Genomic DNA, 23,391 nt, shown 5'->3' on the forward strand with positions numbered 1-23,391 from the left:
AATGTTTTGTGTGTTTTTAAGTGTGTCACATTCAAAGGCTTCCTGTGATATCTGAAATTTACTCCAAATGAGGGATCTGGGTTGATCCTTCCAGTAATATCAATTGAACTTGTGAACGTTTTATTCAGACGGGAGTCTGTGAATGTAAAAACACCACCCTTTCAGCAAAACTAGCCTGGATGCACAGCTGGAATGCACCATTTAAGCATTTACCGAGCACAGATTGGCATTTATTTGAAACATGAACGCACAGTACCAAGAAAAATACAAAAAAGCACTTTCAAATCAAAACACATTTGAACATCCAAAAAAGATAAGAATTCAGGAAACAGCCATGTCCTCTTGACTGTTTCTCCTAAAGTCTTCTTTTCTTCTTTTCTTCTTTTTTTTTTTTTTTTGAAATTCTGCAAATGATCATCCTGCACAGCAAATCTTCACCATCATTCTGAAACTGATCGCACAAGTGTAGTCTGCACTTTGGTGGTAGAGGGGTAGGTGTCGGGATTGTTGGATGACACCACATGTTGAGACATGTTGAGGTTTTCACCTTCAAAGACAGCTGTGTGTGTGTTCTATACATTCCATTGTTTCAGTGACCACTGGTCCAATACATTGCGTATTAAAATACAGAGGCTATAAAAAATATTTTGTTTTCACTAGTTAAGCATTTAATGACCCCTACATTTGTATATACTCATAAATAATTTAATACATAGATAAATAGATATTCTGTGTGTTGATTATAAACTTTCATAAAAGCATTTTTTCAGTAATGCAGGAGCGACTACAGTATAAATGCTGAATTGCTTGAGGGCTTCTGTCCGACCCTGATGTCCGGTAGACTGGGTGAAAGGCCGAGAGTTTACGCGCGGACCGGCGCTGGTGTTGTGTGCCAGAGTCCTCCCTCAACGTGCCGGTCTCTAGCTCCGCTGGCACTCGTTCTTGCTGCAGGTGGCCTGACGCTCAATCTGCCATGTGCCCTCCTCGTATGTGCAGTAGCAGATTGTACACTCATCAATCTTCACCTCTCGGCCGGCTGGTATGACTGCTGTGTCCGCGTAGCAGTTTGGTCCTGTGGGTGGAACCAAAAAACAGGGACATTTTCAGATTGACTCCATCTGCTGTCCTTTTATGTGTGTCTTTTGTGCTGTTGGCATTGTGTCACAGTATCGTGGTCAGTCTCTTAACACTGAAATTGCATTATTTTCTTTGTCCTTGTGATTTAATTTATCGCTCAAATTCTGAGTTGTACAAAGAAAAATACAAAAAAAAGTAATACCCGTGTTTTCAATGCTGCACTCACACTACTTTTCTGCCCGAAAGATCCCAATCTGTTTAAAATTTTGCAAATTCACAGAAAACCCTTGTCAGCCTGGATGAAGGTGATTTATGAAATAATGCAAGAATGTCTGTCTAACTCAGATATCGTGAGATAACTGCTGGAGACCTTGTGAGTCCGACAGTGTTCTATGGCTTAGCTGTAAAGCTGTTTTTAGACATGAACTCCGGAAAATGTCTGGAAAATTGTGTCATATATGAGGAGCGCAGCAGGAGATTGTCCGAGTCATACGCCTTCACACCAACAGGAACATTTCCGAACATTCTGTGGCTCAGTGGCTCGCTGTGAATTTTCCGTCAATGTTGTAAATTTCAGGAAAATGTCTGGACTTCAGTTCAGGTCTGAAAACAGCTTAAGAGTAATTAATGTGACACTAAAAATAAATTTAAAAAAACAAAGAAAAGTATTGTTTGCAACTTTATAAAATATTACTCAATATTAACAAGTGAAAGTGAGAATTGTGTTTGTTTTCTTCATACATCTCCTGCAACTGTTCCCTTTGTTTACATTATGTCGATAGAAAATCTTGCTCGCGCTTTTTAGTCTATCATCCCTGAAAGTGAGATCAGGATTTAGCCTCAATGCATTGAGACAGAAGCATGACGGAAGAAAGAAAACATCCTGTCACTTACAAATGAAGAGTTGAGTTTGTACACAGTAAAACATTATATGTTGCCTACTCTACCAATTTGCTGCTTGGTCTGGTAAATAAATCTAGAAATACCATATTTTAGTACCAGAGTTTCTTCTCTGCATTTCATATTTTCCAAACGTTCATGCCTATCAAATTATTTGGCTCTGGTAATCGCCATGGCCCTTAGCGCAGTTCCCCATTCAGGATTTAGCCTTAATTCCATGGTGAAATTTGCAGTTGTTTTGGATGTGTTTCCCACACAGTATATATTTTTCTTCATCAGAGTAAAAAAATCCATTGTGGAACAAAGGCCAATGGGGCACGAGCTCGTTCGAAAGTAGGACAAGACTTCAGTTATGGTTTTACTGCTACTTTTAGATGCCATGTCTGCTGTAATGACCAGATTTCCATATTGGGTTCAGCACAGTTAGTCATCTTGTTTCCTCTGAGATGGTTTCATGACATCTCTGTGAACTTGAATGCAGTCAGTCAAAGAAGAGAATGAACACTAGAGACCAACTGCGTTGCCCTTTATTTCATTTCTCTCTGTGGAAAATGCGTTCTCACATTTGGGGCTTTGATTGATTCCTCCCTGTTCCCCTCCTGTTCTGGTTATGTGAATATAAGAGGTGCACAGAAAAATATTAGATACACAGGCATGATGACTTTGAACAGACTAGCCTGGCATGGCCAGACTAATACTCAAATGCATGTTAGTCTGGAACCTCTCAGTTAATTTTCGAGATGCCTGTGAAGATGATTCCACAATGTCCACAACGAGCATTGCCGTTTTTGTGGGAGAAATGTGAAATTATCTGGTACTTTGTCAAATGCTCGTTCATCAGCGGCAGCATTGGTTGCTTACAAAAGTTCACTTCTGTCCGTGTGGTGTTATAAACCCCACCCATTATCAGATAATCGTGATTGGACCGGCAAGTTTTCGGCCGGGCAGAAATCCCTTACGGAGGGGATCCAGACCGTATTCTGGCAGAGCAAATTTGAAACGAGCTCCCACAATTCGTCTGGGTCACAGGCTAGACTTCTGCTGGTAGTGTCAGTGACCATTTCTGAGAGAGTTTAATTAAGGATGAAACCAACGCTAATTACATTTAACAGAATGGATATAGTATAGTCATTCATGGATATAGTATATTCATTAAAATTTTTCAATGAGGTTTTATTAAAGATGAAATTTGCCATGAATCATCAATTCTTTTCCACTGGCCATCATTACCATGCTCTTCGGACCACTGGATGACCACTCATGGGTTATGTAGAGGAACATATACATTCAGGAAGCTCAAGCTCCCAACAGGGAAGAGATGCATCCTGGGATTACAGTGATTACACTGAATTTTGAGGACCTGAATCACATGATTATCTCTTCCACTGTCTTGTTCTGCAATTCTGACATTCAACCCAAGACTTTTTGTTTTAATTTAGTTAAATTTGATTCCATTTTTGACGTTCACACCAGAGCTGTTTAATGATATTTTGTTGCACACTCCTTACACCAGCTACACCACACGTGAAGCATAAATCATTCTGAAGGCGGCTCATCTCCATATGTAATGTCAAGGTAGGAACGCACAGTGGAATTGTTCATAAAAACCAAATTAAGCACTGTTTTGCAGTGCTTTAATATACTTCTTGAGTGCACCCCAAGGGACTGTTCTTTTTTTCTTTCTTTTTTTTGTTGGAGGAAATTGGCTCACTAATGGAAATTTTGATGTTAGGTAGAAGTTGTTAAGAACTGAGCTCTGTAAGGAGCCCAGAGACATGCAAAAAAAAATGAACTACCAGCGGAGCCTTATTTTGTTGCTCCCTTCCATCTGATATCGTGTGCACAGAAATCCTCTTGCAAAGCCAAACAATTCTAACATAAATGTGCTCCATATAGAACTACAGTACCATCTTCTGTACCACTGATGTGGGATGGGAAGGGATTTGCTTAGTGAAAGTGCCTCTGTCCTCAACCAGTGGCTGGAAAAAAGTCCCCATAAATCATCCATTATCTCTAAAGCTGCACGGCAAAATATAAACACAGAGGGAATTGCTTCCACAGCATCAGGTGTAGCATAACAATAGCTATGTCCCTTAGACTAACAAGGTCTTGAGCCACTGTTGTATAATTAAGATGCTGATAAACGGGAGGTCTTTCAGCTGCGACCAGCGCATTTCATTGGACGGCGGCACCTAGAAAGAGTGTGCTGGCTGGCACATCAATCAGTGTAAACAGTTTGCCGGGTTCTGTCAAAACGTCAACCCCAACACATTTGTAAGTCTTCAGATGAACACACACACACACACACACACACACACACACACACCCTTTCTGAATAACAACTCATCCTGTGGCCCAGACCACTGTCGCTACTGATTCATCATCATTAGCGGCATTTAGAACACAGCGTGTCAAATAAAAGGCGCATATGTCAACGATATGCTGGGAGAGAAAATGCGAAAAATAATCATGCACTTTACAGAATAAATCAAAAGTACTCCCTCCCGGAGCTGGGATTAAACCACAGCCTGTCAGCCAGTCATTCACGGCTGCCTGACACTCATTTGTGTTAATTAATGCATGGATTCGGCGCCCCTGTGCTTACTCATTGCCATCACCCTATTATTCTGCCATTCATTTAACAGTACACCCACCTTTTTGCTGTTGCTTCATTAATATAATATATCCTCATCTCTCCATCACTCTCCGTGGCAGAAAGAGATTTTTTTATGGGCACATCGGGCAACACAAGAGCTTTTCAATGACACGCAAAGAGGCAGAGACAAATGGACTGCGTGTGCATGAACAGACTGTCACTACGGCGTGGTAGAAGTTGGCATGGGCTGCTTGTGAAAAAGATAGCCATTAGCACCTGTGGCGTTTGGCTCTATCGCAGCACCAGATAATGGACAGAGAAACAAGGACGCATCCTAATCAACACACCCCTTGATACTGACATGTTAAAAACCGGCAGAGCTCCATTATAAGGTAATGGAAAGATCAAAAATAGGAGAAATCACTTATCTTAATGCATTTCTTGAGTACATTTGCATTATAAATGCATAATAAAAATGACCTTGTATTGTAAAGACAGCAAGCAGGGGAATTTTGTGGGGTGAGACTCTGATTTGACAACAGTATAAATAATTTGTTTCAGAGATGCTACTTGAAACCGGTTCGGGCAAATGTGGCAAAAAAACTTGGAATACTTTCAGAAGTGCCACCGCATGTGAGTGTTTGTTTGCGTATGTGCATGTGTTGTCTCCAGCTACTGTGCCCACTGATGATCTCTGTGGCTGACCAACCAAGCTGCACACAAGTAGCACAACTGTCATAACCGATGTCCTTCACAGGGAAGGAACCACAAACCCCTCGCCAGTCAGAAGCGCCGTGTCCAAGTGACAGCCCTGACTGCGAGAGCTTCATTTACTGAGACTTCATTAGGCTTTGACGTCAATTTAAGTCATTTTTCTTTAGCTTTGTTACTATCTGTGTCTGTATTGGGAAAAATACATCTTAATGTCACATTAGCAATTACTTTCATTCAGACGAAAATTTCAAAATGGGAAACTATTCACTGACCCAGCAGTTCCCTGATTGTAAAGACATAATGGGACTTACTATTACCTTCATTCAAGGAACTTTTCTTTGTGATCATAACTATGACATTCAGTAAAGGAAAATTACCTTTAGTCTTTATAATAAAATATATATGATTAAAGACTTAAACCAAAAGGTGAAAAAAGGGGGGGGGGCTTTGAACCTTTTGCTGAATTTAGTAGATGATGCCACATGTGCTACTTTTCTGTTCCAGTTGAACTAAAATAGGAAATCAACGTACATGTTACATGTCAATCTATGCAGCTGGAGAAGATGCAGAGTTTTTGGACTGGGACATGCAGCTTTCGCCTCATTTTTTTGCATTAAATAATTGATGTAGCCATATAAGAGTTGGTTTATACTTACGAAGGAGGACAGAGGCCTGGTGGCAGTTTTTTGAAAGATTGATTCGTTCCAAAACGACTGCAAATTCAAAGTAAATTTTTGCATCATTATCATGATCATAAACTACATGTGGCCATGTAAGACGGGAAAGCCTGACAGGCGTAGTACCAGCAGCTAAAGAGTCAGTCCCAAACAGGCTTTCAGCTTTTTGCATTTGGTGGCTGGCACAAAGCTCTGTTTGCTTCACTATCCTTCCTTTGCGTTGTCAGAGTGAGATGGCAGGCTGCTTCAGATGGACAGACTACATTATTTCACATTCATATAAACAACTTCCTCTTCACTCATGTTTTTTTTCTTTGTTCCTTTAAAAAAAAAAAATTCCACATTTTAAAAGGTCCTCTATGATTCATGCCTCTTTTAATTCAAATGAGTCTCTATCCCTCTTGGCAACCAGGCATACGATGTCTTGTGTTGCTCTATTTGAAGTGATTTTATCACAACCCCCCCCCCCCAAGATTAGTGTTGACCCTAATGTCTGAGTCGTGAAGAGCACCCCTTGTTTTCACATGCGTTGCCAGGGCGATACCCCGCAAGAGCAAAGGACAAAAGGGAGGCAGCCACGGCCGAGGTGCTGAGGAGAGAGGCTTCCCCTGCATTGATTTCTTTTTTGCCTAAGAATTCTTCAAAAGCAGATGCTGCAAGAGAGACACAACTTGGTGTACAATTTACAACAAACACTTCCAAGTCCTGTACACCTACATGTCAATGAAAAAAGAAAGAAAAATAACACCTGCTAATTCATATTAGCAACAGGAGAAAAAACGCCCATTAATGGAGAGCATGTGTTCCTTCTTTTCCTCTCTGCCTTGTATTGACGAGTTGTGTAATTCAACTTATGGACGCCAGTGAATGATATAGTCACAAACTTTAGTGGGTATGAAACTACTTAATTGCAATGTGTTCTACTGCTTTAAGATAATGAGTAAAAAATGATGAGAACCTGCCTCCACTCACAGCTGTTCTTTGATATTCATGAACAACTGTCTTGGGTGGATGTAAGCGATACCTCGCACTTTCATCTTCCTCCCCCGGCTCTTCCCTGAGTGCCTCCACGCATACAGGCTGAATAACACATCTTAGACGGGGTGCTCTGCCATAAGCATTGATTTTGCATGCCTGAAAAGGCCAAGATAATGCCTGTGCATAATTGATGAACTTATCAAACACTGAAATACATCATTGTGATTTAAATCAATAGTGAGGAAACTCGTTAAGAGGAGAAGGCCCGTGAGCTGGGAGATGAGGGCAAAAGACCAAAAAGAGATGACTTGTTTAATAAGAAAGTCAAGCTTAGCTTTTTTTTTTCTCTTTACAGATCTATTGTTTCAATATTTCTGTGCCTTTTATACTTTTATGTGCACACTCTTAAACTCCATGACATTCTTCCCTCTTGTGGTAGCATTTACACATCTGGATGATTAATTCATTCCCATTAATTAGCTGAGCTTTGATGTGACACTTCAGAGTTCCTGGGAGGTCTCAACATCTGTCTGCATCTCAAACAACATCTGTAGACGAGACAAACAACAGCACCGAAGGAGGAGCTCGCCGCCGACCTCCAGTAACCTTATTTTACCTCGTACGTGTTTCATCGCCAGGCCCCGACCACAGCGCTGTCTCGCACCGAGTGCTGCCTGATCAACAGTGGCGAGATGGGAGCTGACAATCATTGATACTCATCATTTAAATCACAGCGTCTGTGAAACCTGGCAAGGGAGCATCGTTGATAAAAGTCAAAGTGTAAATTCAATGTAAAATCGTTTTGATGTTGATACGACCTGAAGGAAGATCAGTGTCGCCATTCAGTGTGATGTCTCACTCAGTACCTCGGTTTACAACTGCTAAACATATCTTCCGTTTGTTTGATATAAGGTATCCCCTACATACTTAACTTTTTAACATGTGTTCACTTGTACACTTTGTGGTGTCAAGTCTTGTGAGACATGAACTGCACAAGCAAATGGATGTTTGTGACAATTAAAGGGGAAGTAAGCGATTCTGGAGAGAGCTTGTTTCTCTCTTTGGCCGGGCCGCAAACCCTTGGTCCTCGGTGTGGGACCCGACAAACACGTCGACGAGTGCTGTTAACAAACTGCACTCGCAGTGTTGTGTGGTGTGGTCCGCACCATTTCTTTGTTTTAGATTTATGGAGCCTGGGCTGCGCACACACAAAAGCGACAGCTAACGGACGGTGAGGAAAACGTGTATTGCTTTAGCGTTTACTTTAAGTCTCCAAAGCAACATGTTTTTGATGGACTATCCCATAAATACCTCCATTTATGGCCAGCAGGAAGGTGACCGGCAGTGTCTGACACTTACAGCAACGTTAAAGGTGATTGCAGAAGGTGTTTACCGCCAGCACTGTTCATCAAATTGCCTTTCCAATATGACAAAGTAAAAGACATACTGATACAAATCTACTCAATTCTGCTTCATAACAGTTGGAGCTCTCATAAGAAGGTGTAGAAATAAAGTTAAGTATAAATGATTAGCAAATATTTTTTAAAAATCTATTTATTTTCAACCTAAATTTCTCACACCCGTTACTTTAAAAACCCTGCAGTTTGACTGCTGCACAAATGAGGCATAAATGGCGCCAATGGCTACATCTGTATCTACCCAAACACCAGTGTGCGCCTGTAGATTACTCTAAAAGCGCGGGAGACCGAGCTGACAGAGGGTGGATGGCGATGTCGGAGCAGACTCTTAATTATATAGCCACATGCCTACAGGTGTATGTGTGAAAGGAAAGAATATGAGCCAGCTAAAGGGGCCCTTCTGCAATCTAGTATTTCACTTCCAAAAATGTGCAGGGGTGAAAAGAGACAGGGAAAAAAAAGCAACAGATCTTGACTTTCAATTCCTTTTAGTCAAGCGCCAAAAACACTGCAGCATACAATTCACATAATGCAGCTCTACAATTTTTCATGGGGTAGTGAAGTGGGACGAGATACTGTATGTCAGGTGCCCCTGGTTCTGGTTCCCTTTTCTCACAGTCAAAAAGCAAGTCTGCGTACATTAAATAAGAAGGCAAATGTAAACTGCTACTCCCAAGGTGCACTGGTGATGTGCACTGCTAACAGTTAGCGAAAGTAATGATTTTGGTGCAGAGAAATCTTGCAATAAAGCCTGGAACTTAAATTACTTTTAAAATTTTTGTTTTGAGAGACAATTAAATTAATATTGCAACCTTGGCACCGTGTTTTGTTTACAAACTAAATAAAAAAGCATATTTAATTTGCTACCATTTGGATTTGAGAGCAGCTTTTTGCCACAGAAAACACATTATTTGTCAGAAACAAAGATGAAATAATTAAAATAGCCATAACAAAAATCTATAAGTAACATTATCCATACATTGAGGATATAATTAAAACAACATTTTTGAAATAGAGATTTACGGTGAGAAAGAAATACTTCAACAACCAGCAGCTGCTCTCACTTTTTGCGACTCTTATTAAATCGTCTCTGCCTGATAAAGGCAGACATATTTCAAACTCTATACCCCCAGTTTATAGCACATGTTTAGACAGCTCCTCCAGAGCCACAGAGGACATTATGTAAGTGTTTTCACAGGCCGAGTTGTTCTCCTTGTGATGAGTAAACTCATCATAATGTATAAATCCAGTTCAGAGTCTATGACTGTGTTAGTTGTGGTCAGGTAACGCAGCTTCTTCGACACAGTGAGCTCTGTTTGTTGAACGGTCATTTGTGGTAATCTTATGCTAATAGGGACTGATACTATCCCAAAACGGAAAGCCCTTATCGGCTGAATGAGCCCATGGATTTGGTGGGACTTTTGAACGCAGATGCATGCTCTCTTTAAGCCGGCCACATGTCTGCACATACTGTACTGTACACATCTACATCTGTCTCCTTGACTGATGTGCCTGCGAATGCAACCCAGCAAATCCAGTGGGCATTGCACAAGGGAAAATATGGAGCACTGCCCAAAACTCGGCCCAAAGCACTCTCGGCATAATCAATATGTGCATATATAAAAAGTGGATGAACAGCAAAAAAAAACCATGGGAACAAAGGACCAGCATGTATTCCCCAAGATTACAGCAGACAAATATTAATATGGTAAGTAACGTTCCATGATTGCCAATGGACGTTGTGACACAGGCTTTTAATTTGAGTGGAACAACCATTGATTGATAAGTAGTTAAAATTTATACATGTATTTTCCTATTGTGTTATTCTGGGTGGAATTATCATAAACTAAGCAGATGGTATTCATATAAGGCATTCTGTTGACATTTTGTTTAATTCCATCCTGTCTGGTTATATTTGATGTTTGCATGTCTCTTGTAAGGTGCATTTCTGCCTAAGACAGTTGTCTTTTTGTCTGTGGAGATTTTCATCCGTCCAGGTCATGGCAATCCAAAGGCATTGAATAGAGAGCTCTCATCGTCTCATCCAAAAATGCCTCTTCAGTTCAGAACTGCAGAAGCCTTTTTGACGAGAGGTGAAACGTCTTCCAGAGTCTACAACCACGTCCACTTGGTTTCGTAATTTCACTTGGACTATCTGTTTTTTCTAACTATCTTGTGTTCATCATTCAATGTATATTTCAAAAGACATATCTAAAAATCTTGCTATCAGTTTTACTCAAATATGTCGCATTGTCGTCTAATAAGTGGTTCCTACAGACAAAGTATTTCTATTTGGTGTGCTCTGTATGTCTTGTTTTTTTTTCTTAATGCAGATTGCTTGCTTGCTTGTTTATTGCAGATGGCACGCACCACTTTAAGATTCCTAGTCAGAGATAAATATCGCAAGTCATCATTCTTTTTGCTGAAGGAAGCAATGTTGCTGACATTGCCATGTTGCATTAGAGTCACACCAAGAAAAACACGGGGACATAATCTAGGACATGCTGTCTGGAATCATCCCGAACGACTTCAGATAATCGACTCTGAGCTGCAGATTTCCTTACAACAGGATCATAAACTCACAACCCCTAGCAGGGAAAAATGCAAGTGGACCTCAAATCTCCGTACCAGAGAGTAGTGACGGATTTGGAACATACGCTACAGCCCCCATCAGATAACCAAATACATTATACGACATTAGGACTGAAAATGACACGGGAGTAAATGTTGTACACCAAAAAAAACAGGCTACAGCTGATTAACCACTGAGATGAATCTCATTGCATCAAATATGCAGTCTAACACTGTATGGTAAGAGACTGCAAACACCGCAGAGCATGATGCCGCATTCTTCGTGTCAGCGAAATGAGCGTCAGCATGCTACCTTGGCCTCGTAACTCCTGCAGAGGAGCCCTTGAGCAGAAGCATTTGAAGCTAGTCGGCTGTGGCGGTCTTACCCAGCAGCCACCGCAAGCGGACTGGCTGTACTGGCATAGAGCGCTCACCACAGCCTGGTAGAGGAAATCGTCTCCACTCACCACTCTTGCAGATGGGACAGCACTGATCCGGCTCGTACTGCGGGTCCACACACTCAGTCTGGGGGCAGGCCGCCACAGAACACAGCACCTCCCCACTTGGCTCACATCGGCACTTCTCACACGGAGACACCTGGATAATAGAGAAGAAATAAGGCAGAAAGCAATTAACACCCTTATAAAAAGTTAACACACACACACACACACACACACAAACAAAGATAAACAGTCTTCTCCTCTGAATTAATTTCTTGCTCTCTTTGTCTGTGGCTCTTTGTTTGTCTTGTTGTCTGTCTCTTCTTCCACTGTGCACTCAATGTCACAAAATACATCTATGGGGGGGCATCCTTCCCATCCTTCTCAGCTTCAATGCCAATAAATGCTCGTTTCACATTTCCTGTGAATGGCGACATGTAGCAGCTGCTTGTTTAAGGCCGTGCACCTTTACTTGTAACAATAGAGCAAAGGTTAATTTTACCAGCGTTGCTGTACATAGTTGAGGCCTGCGCCTCCGCACGGCACTCTGAGCGAGGCAGCACTTAGTACAATGCTCCAGAACATAGCAATCAAGCATAAAAACCTGCCTGTTGCTTAGTTTCAAAGAACCCTCCCCCCCCCCTCCGCAACCCTTGGCAAAACACAACGGCTTACGTATGCTGCTTGTGAAAGTAGAGCTTACCGTAGATTTGCCAGAGCACAGACTTGACATAGAACTGTCAGTGACATAGTGAGTCAGGAGAAGAAAATTCCCTATTGGGCTTAACCTCCTCCTGAGACACTAGCCAACATAAAGAGAAGCTGGAAAAAGCTGCATCTCTTACGAGACGTAACACCGAGGCTGCAGTGCAATCCTGAGTCTAGACTTTCAAAGAATTGTCAGAAGACGAAGCACCAAAGATCTCGCTGGTGCTATCTCTGCGTCACTTCACAAACAGCCACGTGTAGTGTGCTTTGCAAACTTGTAACATTACTATAACTCTAATTCTATCATATGTGTTTCAAAAAACCGAATGTGAAAAAACACTCTGCTGAAATCGCATTGCTAAAGTTAGACTCTGGTAATATGCGTTGTGTGAGGGGGAAAAAAAGACAAGTGCTGACCTTTGCCATTATAAATCTGCCTGCTTGCTTGCATGCTGTGACGCCAGGTAACTAGTTTCTGTGTAGTGCCTGTCTAAAACTCGATTGAACGGCATGGAGTGTTCTGTCAGCACTTCTTTCAACTTTGAGCATGTCAAAAAATGAGTGAATGCGGTTAATGGGCTTACCTTAAACTCTTCTAGTGAGGCGTAGATCTTGCCTCGAAACTCGCAGTAGTTCTTTTTCTCCTTGCACCGTGGGCAGCATTGGCTAGTGTCCACTTTAATGCAGCGAGGGTGAACCTTCGGACATTCTGGCTTGGTGCACAGAGGGCCCTCGTCTGTGCAGAGGCATGGGCACGCCGAAGGTCCCGGTGTAAACTGCTCGCCAATGGCGAACACAAAGCCGCTCTCGTCCATGCAGCCTTTCCCCCTGTAGTCTGGGTAGGCGTACTCATCGATAGCATCCAGAGAGAGGGTGACGTCACTGGTGGGGCCCTCGTCTATTAGGTTCAGGCTGTCCTGTTCACTCCACAGCTCCTGGGACCTCCCGCCCTCAGATCCTGGTGCCTGGATGTTGGGGTACGGGCTGGTGCGACTCACCACAGTCTTGTTGGGGCCCAAGTTATTGATTTCCTGTGGCCGCTGCTGAGCGCCATATCCCAGCGGCTCCTCTGGGGGCTTCTTGTCCTGTTGCTTGTCCTCACTGGCTTGGGTCAACACCCTTTCGAGACGTCCTCGGCTCACTGGTACGGTCGCTACAGGATTACACTGAGCGTTGCTCATCAGGAACCCAAGAACAAAGAGGACTTCTGCTGTCATGGCAACGGAGTGCAGCATTTCTCCCCACCACCAGCGAGGTGGGAAAACACCGTGGCTCACATAACACACTTCACATCTCAGGTGTGAGCCAGTCCATCTGGAAAGAGAAAATTAAACTGGGGTTATGTGCTCAGTGTTTTGTCACTTTCTACCACAGTTGTGGGGTCTGTCTCATTCAGCCCGTAGATCAGTCCAAGAAATTCGGGCGACCTCAGAGCACTGCTCCATCATGCCAACCAAACATCCCGCTGAGTGTGACGCAAGCCCGCAGGATCAGTGAATTGGATCATCGGGGCAGGGAGTATTCATAGTGATGTTAGGAAATCGATACTGCTTCGTACTGTAACACTTCCCTGCATCAATCGGTCCCAGCCGTGATGGACTAAGAGGAAAATGGCCAAAGAAGGGCTTGAATCTAACACTCTCAAGCTCCTGCTCCTCTTACGGAACAAAGGATCAGGATCAATGTCTGCATTTTTAAATGAATCACAGTCAACTGTACAGAAGCAAAAATTGATCTGTAAATTGAACATAATTCCAGCCTGGAAAGATAAATTTACCATCGCTAACTAAAGTAGCCGTATCAATTTCAAAATAAAGCCAGATCTGCTCCAGCCACCATAACCTCTTAAAGGGAGCCCACTAAATTTCTAAATTTGTTTAAATAAGAACGGAAACATCACTTTCTTTACAATGTTAAGCACTGAAGATATAACAGCTCAAAGTCAAGTGAAATCCTTTTTAAAGCTATAGTCAATGTTTTTGTTTTCATCTCAACTTGATTTACTGCGGCATCTAAAAATTCAAATGCCTGCTATGATGTTCTGCAGCGCGTGGTGGCCTACTTCCATTCATTTCCCCCACACCGAATGGTCGGAGTCGTCGCTGAGCTCCGCTTAACAGGCGACCGGCGGCTCTGTTGACATTTGCAGCTTATTATGAAAGGTGAGATTACACCGTATCGACTGACTCTCCAATTAACGCCACAGTCCTGCCTGCACTTGTTTAGGAATAATTCACCATATTGATTAGTTTGTCAACCTCAATGAAACGCAGCTAATTTCCAACAGAGCTATTAGGACGGCGACTAAGCATTGAGTAAACAGTAAGCGATCACAATTAGATATGTGCCAACTCATAGACGGTCCAGAAATAATGCCGGGAGAAACAGCCACATCAATTCTTTCTGGCTCAACTGCGAAGTCTATGAAGCCTCTCCATATACCTTAAGTAATACATTTTGATATTCATGAATTCTGATCCTTCCTGGGGGGGGGGGGGCCTGAAACTGACTGCCGGCACGCCAGTGGTATTTGAGCAGTGTTTTAGCTGAATTGCTATGTTTGAGGCAGAATCCTTGGAGCTGTTGTGGAACTGAGAGGAAGCAGAATGAGGTGCATACCGATAATGCGGCTGCAGCTGAGAGAGAGACGGAGAGAGAGAGAGAGAGAGATGGCACCAGGCCTCATTAGTAAAAGGACCTCATTTGGCTTTTCTCAGCCTCACCCCTCCACCTTAACAGCTGTTACTTGCTGTCACACAAATATTGTGTCAGGCTGAGCTCTGGGTGACTCTCAGGCTGGTGGTTAAGTGGGCACAAACTAGCCTTTGGTAGACAGGATAAGTCTACCAAAAGACCTGCATGTGTGTCACGGTCAACAGATTTCATGACAGGATCATAGGCAGCGACAAACTGATCATACCAACAAGGATCGTCTGCGTATCTAAAGCCTGATGCCTCTATACCGTCTAGCTGTGTTGTTTCCCAAAAACTATTAATAACACATCAGTGAGCCTCACTGTTCCACTTGCTAACTGTAGATTATTTTGAGTCCAAATATTCCACACGTTTGCGTAGTTTGTGATCCAATTTGCTATGTATTTGGTATTAAGTTTTATATAATTTAAATGTAACAGCATATATCTTTTCTTGCAAAAGGACAGGAGACTGGATGATGTTTTCTATAACCATAATAAGGTTGTTTTTTTTCGGTGCAGTACAACATCCATTTGTAGTTTCTACAGCATTATTAAACTGTTTATGGTTATATTCAGGAACTTGTTTGCATGTTTTCTCATTCCTTCCAATAATTTTCCAAAAAATGCAGAGTTGAGGCATTGCTAACAGGCCACTCTCAGTGGTGTTGTATAGTGGTGGTGCACTGGAAACCACTGCACCAAAAGTGTACTAATACATTGCTGAAAATAGCCCCCCCCCCCCCCCCCCCCCCCCCCCCCCCCTCAAGAATGCTCCATTTACTTCTGTTTGAGTAACTTTTACTTACAACTGCAGTGCCCAGCTATTTTATAAAACTACAGAGCCTGTCTGAAAATGGAAATGATCAATACTTTGACCTGTTTTTAAAGTTTTATGTCTTCAGCAAGAATGAATGGGCTTGAAAAACCCTCAGAGATTCTTTTGCATATTGTTGGTTTCGGTCTTGTATGGCATTTGTTAAGAATAGGAAAAAGAGAGACCAACTCCAGCTGTATCCCATGAAATCTATACAACCTGTAGATTCTCTGCAAATGAAATACTTCATTCATTACTCCCTAATGCCATCTTGGCATCTTTAACACAGATCACATCTTTTATACATGTCTAATTCATTTTGAGCCACAGAGCGTAAATAATAGAATAACTCCAATGGTATAAGTCCGATGCAGAAGATTTTCAAAATGACTTGAAATACTTTTACTTACCACTCAGGTTCAAGTGTTGTCAAACTTTCTTACATGTATAGTGTTGCATATTAGCCATTTGGTAAAAGGTCATTGATTTATCTTTGCCCAACAGCCCTGCAGAGAATTCAGTGTTGTTGTTTTTTTGCTTCACTGCACTTACTTGAACAGGCTACATGCAAAGACATTCTGTCAGTGAGGAAAAGACACAACAAGGAGCTGACTCAGGGTACAATTGTCTCTCTACACATCTCCGACGCACTGGACTGTTACCCAGACAAATTGTGAGTATGATTAATGTGTAATGAGCACATCATTTGTGATAAACTGCAACCATGGTTCCGTTTAGTCTCTTTTAGGATCAGAACCTATTGAAGCAACCATCAGCACAGTCAGACTCATAAACTCTGCAAGGGTGTGACCTGAAATAGCCGATGCTGTGCTCCCAAACGCCTTACACTAACTGCCTCTTAGCAGCTACCAATCAGCCTCACAATAGAGTTTATGTAAGCAAACATCACTGAGTTCATTCACACTCCAGACAAATTTGAACACCCACGTTACAGCAAGAAATTCAGCTCTGTTAGTGGAAAAACAACTCTCAATTAACACTTAACAGCTCCAAATAAATATCTCTGACAAACAAACACCACTTAATGCTAGAAAAAAGTAGCTGTATATTTTTGCCTCAAAGACAACGGTCACATTTTTTTCCCCACTGCACACAGATATGCAGTCATATGGTTTCCTTGTTGCCTGGGCTTGTGACAGGTCTCTGCGTGGTTCCCAACACTGAAAAGCACCAAGCAATTATCAAGTGACACAAAAGTGCTAAGATGGCATGAAAGTCCGGCCAAAATGGGCAATTAAAAGAGAAATATATGCAAAATGTAAGAATTCAATATCATGCAGTTTGTATTACACTGTAATGGGTTAGACAACAAATTATAGGAACATGGCAGAAATCTCCCATGGTAAACAAGCATCATAATAACTTCTATAAAACCAAGACCTTTACTGTTGTGTAAAATTCTAATCTAATGTTATTTTAAAACGGATCTTTGGTTACTGAATAAAGATGCAAGCGGACGCTGTGAGCAATCAAGCAACAAACTGGACTGATATAGGTCTTAAAAAATACATATTACTCAAGCATCTCTGATAATATCATTAAAGTTTAATGATCGAGCTGTATGATAGTTTCTAAATCCTCCACCACTGAGCCAGCCTGCTACAGTCAGTCAACACTAAGACCAAGGATGAGAAAGTTGTGAGTTCAAACACCAGGCCTGACAGGTCCACCAGCTGGAGGGCCTCCACTGAAAACACAACAGCAGCATTGGAAAAAAGTCCTTCCTGAGTAATACATAAAATATGGTTAAATACATGTGAATTGAATACGTTTCATGTGTGTGTCTGTGAAAAACAAGGTGTGTTAATAAGGCCTGAGAAACTATTGAACAGGAACAAACCCTTTATCAGAATTTTTACAAATTATAGACAAAGTCAACAAAACAAACAAAACTCATTTAGGTTATTACGGCAGTACTGCCCTAATGTAGGTGTGGGTTTTTTGTTACTGGGGATTCAACTTTCTGGGGAAAAACACTGAATAAGTAGAACATTTGAGCATAAATGGGGTCAGTTTTATATATTCTGGTGCTGCAGCACAATCCAGTTTACAGTGTAAAAGCTGACATCACGTCAGTAGACTTTGACAAACATTGAAAAAAGTCTCCTTCTCCTACATGTGACCTGTTTTGGCTTCGAAAATGCTCCACAGTTTTTATTGTTTTGTATCTGCACAGACTTAATAGTACTTATTAAATATAAAGTACAGCAGACTGAAATCGTGACTAAGCAGCAGCAAGAAAATGATAATCATCTTCTTCAAATGGCTTATTTTACCTTGATAAATAAGCATTTTGTTGATCTGCTGCCCCATTTACAGTGCATATCTAAATGCCACCACTCCCTGCTCTACTACTTTAGAGGACTGACGTTCCACTGGCATTTAAACGTTGCCCTGGCCAGAGAGAATGAACTCGACGTGAGCCTCAGTGTTTCGCTGCAGGAGCAGGTTCAGTCGTTATCGTCACGTTAAATATAAATCCGTCTGTCAAAGGCCAAAGTTCTGTTTACATCTCAGGCTGTTGAACACAGCCGGTTCGCCCACCGAGGTGCAGCAACAATGATTAATCAAGCAAGGATTCAACCTGGCTGTCCACGGTTCACTGACGCTAACCATCCCATTGATTTCTCACTCATGAATTATTTTTGTTATCATTCCCCAGCAGAGTGAATGAGGCCCATAAGCCTTGGCACAACAACCTGAGCTCAGAGTCAAATTTGAGCTTCATCTTGACCAATAATATACTTATATTCATTCAGATGTCAGATGTCAACAATGTGTGGCGTTTAAGACGTCTTAAAGCTGACCTGCCTCTTGCTCTCTTCTCTGATGTCACTCAGAGAGGGGAGGTTGATAGCGGTTTCATCCGCACAATAATGCTATAAATAGGGCCGAATGTACGGAGGCAGCGCTCTCATCTCCAGGAATTTTCCACACCCGAGCTCTGACGTTTTTCACTGTTTGTTTATTTCTAATCACCATTAGGTCTTGATAAAAAGGAGCAGTGACTAAAAGGATAAATAGGCACATTTGCCAATTTGATCTGACTGAAAAAGTGACGGCAGAATGTTAGCAGCAGAGGAGGTGATACACCAGTCACGAGGTTCATGGCACTCTGCTTGTTTTGAATTTGCCGTACACAAATGTACATCTGACAGCGAGCCCCAGAAACGAGCAAACACACCACACATCAAACAACAGCATCTCTGGACCTCTGTAAAATCCAATTGGATGTTATTGAGAGAAGAACAATGTCCTCGGGGTGTTAGAATTAACTCAGACAAACAACATGCCCACGCTGGAGTGTGCACTTTATTTATCGCACATTACAGATTCTCCCACTTTGCACTGTTCCAACATCGCAGGATGCCATTGACGGCACGCGGCGGGGAAGGCAACAATTTACTTTGAGGTCTACTTCAATTTGTGACAAAGCAGATCAGGGGGGATGAGATGTGAAATGTTTAGACAGTGCAGGCTAGTGGGCCTCGAATCTGACAGGGTTGAGAAAGTATTGAATTAATGATGCCATGCTTTAAAAACTCCTTTTTACACGGAAAAGCAGTGTGAAATGATGAAATCCAATTAGAGCAATAAGGGACACTAGGCAGGATCCAAAAGTATTAAGCCATCTGCCAGTGAGTAAAGATTGCTGCGGGGTTATCTAATTGAATTTTATCCTCTTACGAGTGACCCAAATCAAAAGAAAGTTTGCCTCAACATGCAATGCGAAACCAACGGCCCTTGCAAAACTGTCATATAATCTTAGGATTATGTGCAGTGGAACAAGGTGAGAATTTGCTCATACACAGAGCCTGCCAGGGAGAGTGTGGATCAGAAAATAACGGGGTGTAAATCAGTTTGATACTTTTGTCTTACTTAAAGAGCAAAGGAACGATGATGGTGATGATGATGCAGCCTTTTAGATTCATGTCAAAGCCTTGTGTGTCACACCCAGAAATATATTGACATTGAGGTAAAACTGTGAATGAATCCGAAAACCACCCCAAAGAAACAGGCAGTTGTTATTACAGCACAGATTTTTTTGGAGAACCTGCCATCATACAACCACCTACTTTGATCAACACTAGCCACTTTATTTTAAAAAATGAATATGTTGTATTAGCAGACTAATGTCAGAGGCTGTGCTGACTGGTTGTGGCATCCTGAAGTGTGTGAACAGGCAGCGAGTCTTCGAGTCTGCAGCCGCTGAAATCCCTTCTGATGCTTCTCAGAACATCCTCGGTCCTCTCGACACCATCACAGCTCACTCGCACTGATGGAGCCTCCACAGGTGCAACTGCCCTTTTCTGCAGTTTCCAACGATCGAGCATTAGTTTTCCACCACATCAAGCTCATCTTTGGATATGTGCGGATTTTTTAATGCATTTTTTTGTTGTTGTAATTTTCGGAGAGGCTCATCGAGAGAGAGAGAGCGAGAGAGAGTAAAATACAATCTTCATGAGACCCTGACATGAGGCACCGGGCAGCTCGCTCCCAAAGTTGCTGTGATGCCCGAGCATTCAAGCAATTTAGTCTGACATGCATGAATGCAAATCTGCATCCCCCCTCCTCCAGGAACACACGCTCACACACACACACACACACACACAGCAAACGCCGATGTAATAATTCACCTGTGGTCCTCGGAGTCTTGTCCGTGGCCGTCAGCCCTCGGACTGTCGGACAGCGGTGCGTAAATCTGCAACAAATTGACGCGTGGTGGAGAGATGGACACTGACGCTCGCCGAGCCACGGTCCAAATGCGCCGCTTCCCCCGGGAGGATGCTCGCGGGTCTCCAGCGTGTCGCGCTCAACTTTGATGGTCTCGAGTGAGAGAGAGAGAGAGAGTGAGTGAGAGAGAGAAAGAGTGAGAGAGAGAGAGAGAGAGAGAGAGAGAGGGTGAGAGGGTGAGGACCCGTCTGCGGCGACGACCCGCCGCTTGTGTGAGTGTGGAGCGCTGCTGCCGATGTCCCCGCTGCTGGCACTTTATTTCTCACGGTGACCACAAAAAATAAAAAAATAAAAAAATGGATTGGGTGGGGGGGGGGGGGGGGGGGGGGGGCGTCACGTTCAGCCGAGGGGCCACTAGATGGAGCAGTTTAAAATGACCGAGGGACAACAGGCAGTCAGTTAGCCCAATGGATGTTTCACAGGTCGGCTCTCTCTCTCCCCCTCTTTCTGTGTGTGAGTGTGTCTCTCTCTCTCTCTCTCTCTCTCTGTGTGTGTGTGTGTGTGTGTGTGTGTGTCTCTCTCTCTCTCTCTCTCTCTCTCTCTTTCTGTGTGTGTGTGTGTGTCTCTCTCTCTCTCTCTCTCTCTGTGTGTGTGTGTGTGTGTGTGTGTGTGTGTGTCTCTCTCTCTCTCTCTCTCTCTCTCTCTGTGTGTGTGTGTGTGTGTGTGTGTGTGTGTGTCTCTCTCTCTCTCTCTCTCTCTCTTTCTGTGTGTGTGTGTGTGTCTCTCTCTCTCTCTCTTTCTCTCTCTCTCTCTCTCTCTCTCTCTCTCTCTCTCTCTCTCTGTGTGTGTGTGTGTGTGTGTGTGTGTGTGTGTGTGTGTGTGTGTGTGTGTGTGTGTGTGTGTGTGTGTGTGTGTGTGTGTGTGTGTGTGTGTGTGTGTGTGTGTGTGTGTGTGTGTGTGTGTGTGTGTGTGTGTGCGTGTGTGTTAACGCACACGTTAACGTGATTAACAACTTTACTCCATTATCTGAAATTAGAGAGTGGTGTCTGTGTCACAGTATGGTCCCTGGTTTATTTGTTGCCGAACAAAAAAAGACCACGGCACAGTGTACAATTAATACCTGGGTAATGCAGGTGCATCATCATTTATTATTATGCAGGGACCACAGCGAGGATTGTATAATAGGGTTTGGTTAAAAATGTCTTCCCACAGCTATAACTGTTCAATACTAGGCACTCTGTTTTATTTATTAAAATGAAGGTTAAATTCCCAATTTAAAGTATCTTCACTGCCAGGAACATTTCTGGGAGATAAATAATTTTGTGTATAATTATTTTTGCTGGCATAGAGTAGTCAAAAATAAATACTTAAATAAAAACACAAAGTACAGCTGGGGTTGAAAGAAATGCCTTTAGTTTTTCCAATAACAACTTGGACTAACTGATATTTTTGACCCAACTGTGACAAAAGAACAAAATTCAGGGGATCTCTGAATTGATTAGAATGAATCTTCTGGGGACCATGGATGTCTGTAGGAAATGTCGAGGCACTCTATCCTGCAGCTGTTAATGTATTTCACCAAAGTGACGAACTCACCACAGCATGGCTAAAAAACGTAAAATTAAACAAGCAAGATGCAATGGTATGAATGCAACCAGACAATAATATATAAAACAACTAGAATGAGCTCCATCTTTCCCAGGTACACACTGATGTGCTAATGCTAATGCCACAGTAATAGCAATCCAGTATTATAAAATGAATGAAATTTTGGTGTACATTATTATACTTACTTTTCAAAGCAGGGCTTTTAAAACTGAGTTAAATTGTTTAAATGAAATGAAATTTGAATAAAGAAAAGGCAGAAAGCATTGCTGAGGACATAGTGTTCTCAAGTTTCCAGGCCTGCAGCAAGACTGATTCAGAACTTCTCCAAAGAAAATTAAGTGAATACAACAATATTATATAAAAAATATTAGGATTGCTTTAAGTGTTATTAATACTTTATAACTTTAAGTCATTATACATATTTAACTCTATGATAAGAACACTGGCCAATATAAATATTATGGACAAACTATTGAAGAGATTCCATAAAGTAAAACATACAATTATATAGGAATATTTTAAGACTATTGCAAATGTTTTTTCATTAATAATTAAGTGACAGCCCTGCCTTCCAATTTGCCAGTGGATATACAACAAAAAATATATTTTTTTTTATTGACTTATTTGCTCCCAAATTGCTTTTCAAACTGCATGGTAGCAGCAGGCTCCAAAAATGGGTCCCTCACTCCTGCCTGTGTCAGGTTGAAAAGGGAAGTCATTCATTTAGCATTAGAAGCTGGCTGTGAACCCATAACTGCCCTGGGCACACACCGGCGTACATGCAGCACTGTTCTCCGCAGCTGCACCTTCTCCGAGGTTGAAATGTCATCCTTCACTGTCATTACATTTCTGCCCCATTAACTATTGATTATGTTCACTTCAGCATTTCGAGCCCTGCTGTGGAAATGGCTCGCAGCCCACACTCCACGGATAAGGCAGAGCAGAAGTGCCCACGTCCTGCAGGGAGAAGGCAGTGGAGTCAGACTCACAGAGGGGCAGAGGCAAAGCTGGCACGCGGAGAAACAAGGAGTGTCTACATGGTACCCTACCTGCCCACAAGCAGTATGCTTGAGTGGACAACTAAAGGTTAACTTGTTCTTTTTCTGCACCCCTGAGAGTTGTTCCACAGCTTGTGTTGAATATTTACTGTGAGGTTAGTCCATGTTTGTTTCTGTTTTTCAGGAGAGTGCAGGACAAAAAAGTTTGTTTGGACAAGAACTGTGTACCCTCTGCCACCAACAAACTGCATCCATCATACAGTGGAATAGTTTGTTCAAAGTTGTCTTTGTATACCTGCCCAGATCTCTCTGCATCTGTGTGCTGGAAACTGTGAATGGCTGCTGTTATTGCTTTCTATTGTTTCCTATATTTTAATATCACTGCTGTTTAATGTTCCACATGTGCATGCTTTGGAGGCACATTTTGTCTTTGGAGAAAAAATATCAAAATGGGTAGAAAAGTATCTGCATGAGATGAGTTTTTAGTCTTTGCATTTAAAT

The 23,391-nt window shown here is 42.2% G+C and overlaps 1 protein-coding gene across 1 annotated transcript; it reads right to left on the reverse strand.

Moving 5' to 3' along the window:
- Positions 1-200: 200 nt before the first annotated feature.
- On the reverse strand, positions 201-20,604 carry vwc2 (von Willebrand factor C domain containing 2). Its single transcript, XM_035605111.2, has 4 exons — positions 20,248-20,604; positions 12,664-13,393; positions 11,399-11,528; positions 201-1,072 (listed from the first exon to the last, which is right to left on the reverse strand). Exons 2-4 carry the CDS (start codon positions 13,312-13,314, stop codon positions 921-923), a joined length of 933 nt encoding a protein of 310 aa, XP_035461004.1. The 5' UTR covers positions 13,315-13,393; positions 20,248-20,604; the 3' UTR covers positions 201-920.
- Between the last annotated feature and the right edge of the window lie 2,787 nt (positions 20,605-23,391).

Source organism: Scophthalmus maximus, chromosome 10 (genome assembly GCF_022379125.1).
Source record: "Scophthalmus maximus strain ysfricsl-2021 chromosome 10, ASM2237912v1, whole genome shotgun sequence".
Lineage (NCBI taxonomy): Eukaryota > Metazoa > Chordata > Actinopteri > Pleuronectiformes > Scophthalmidae > Scophthalmus > Scophthalmus maximus.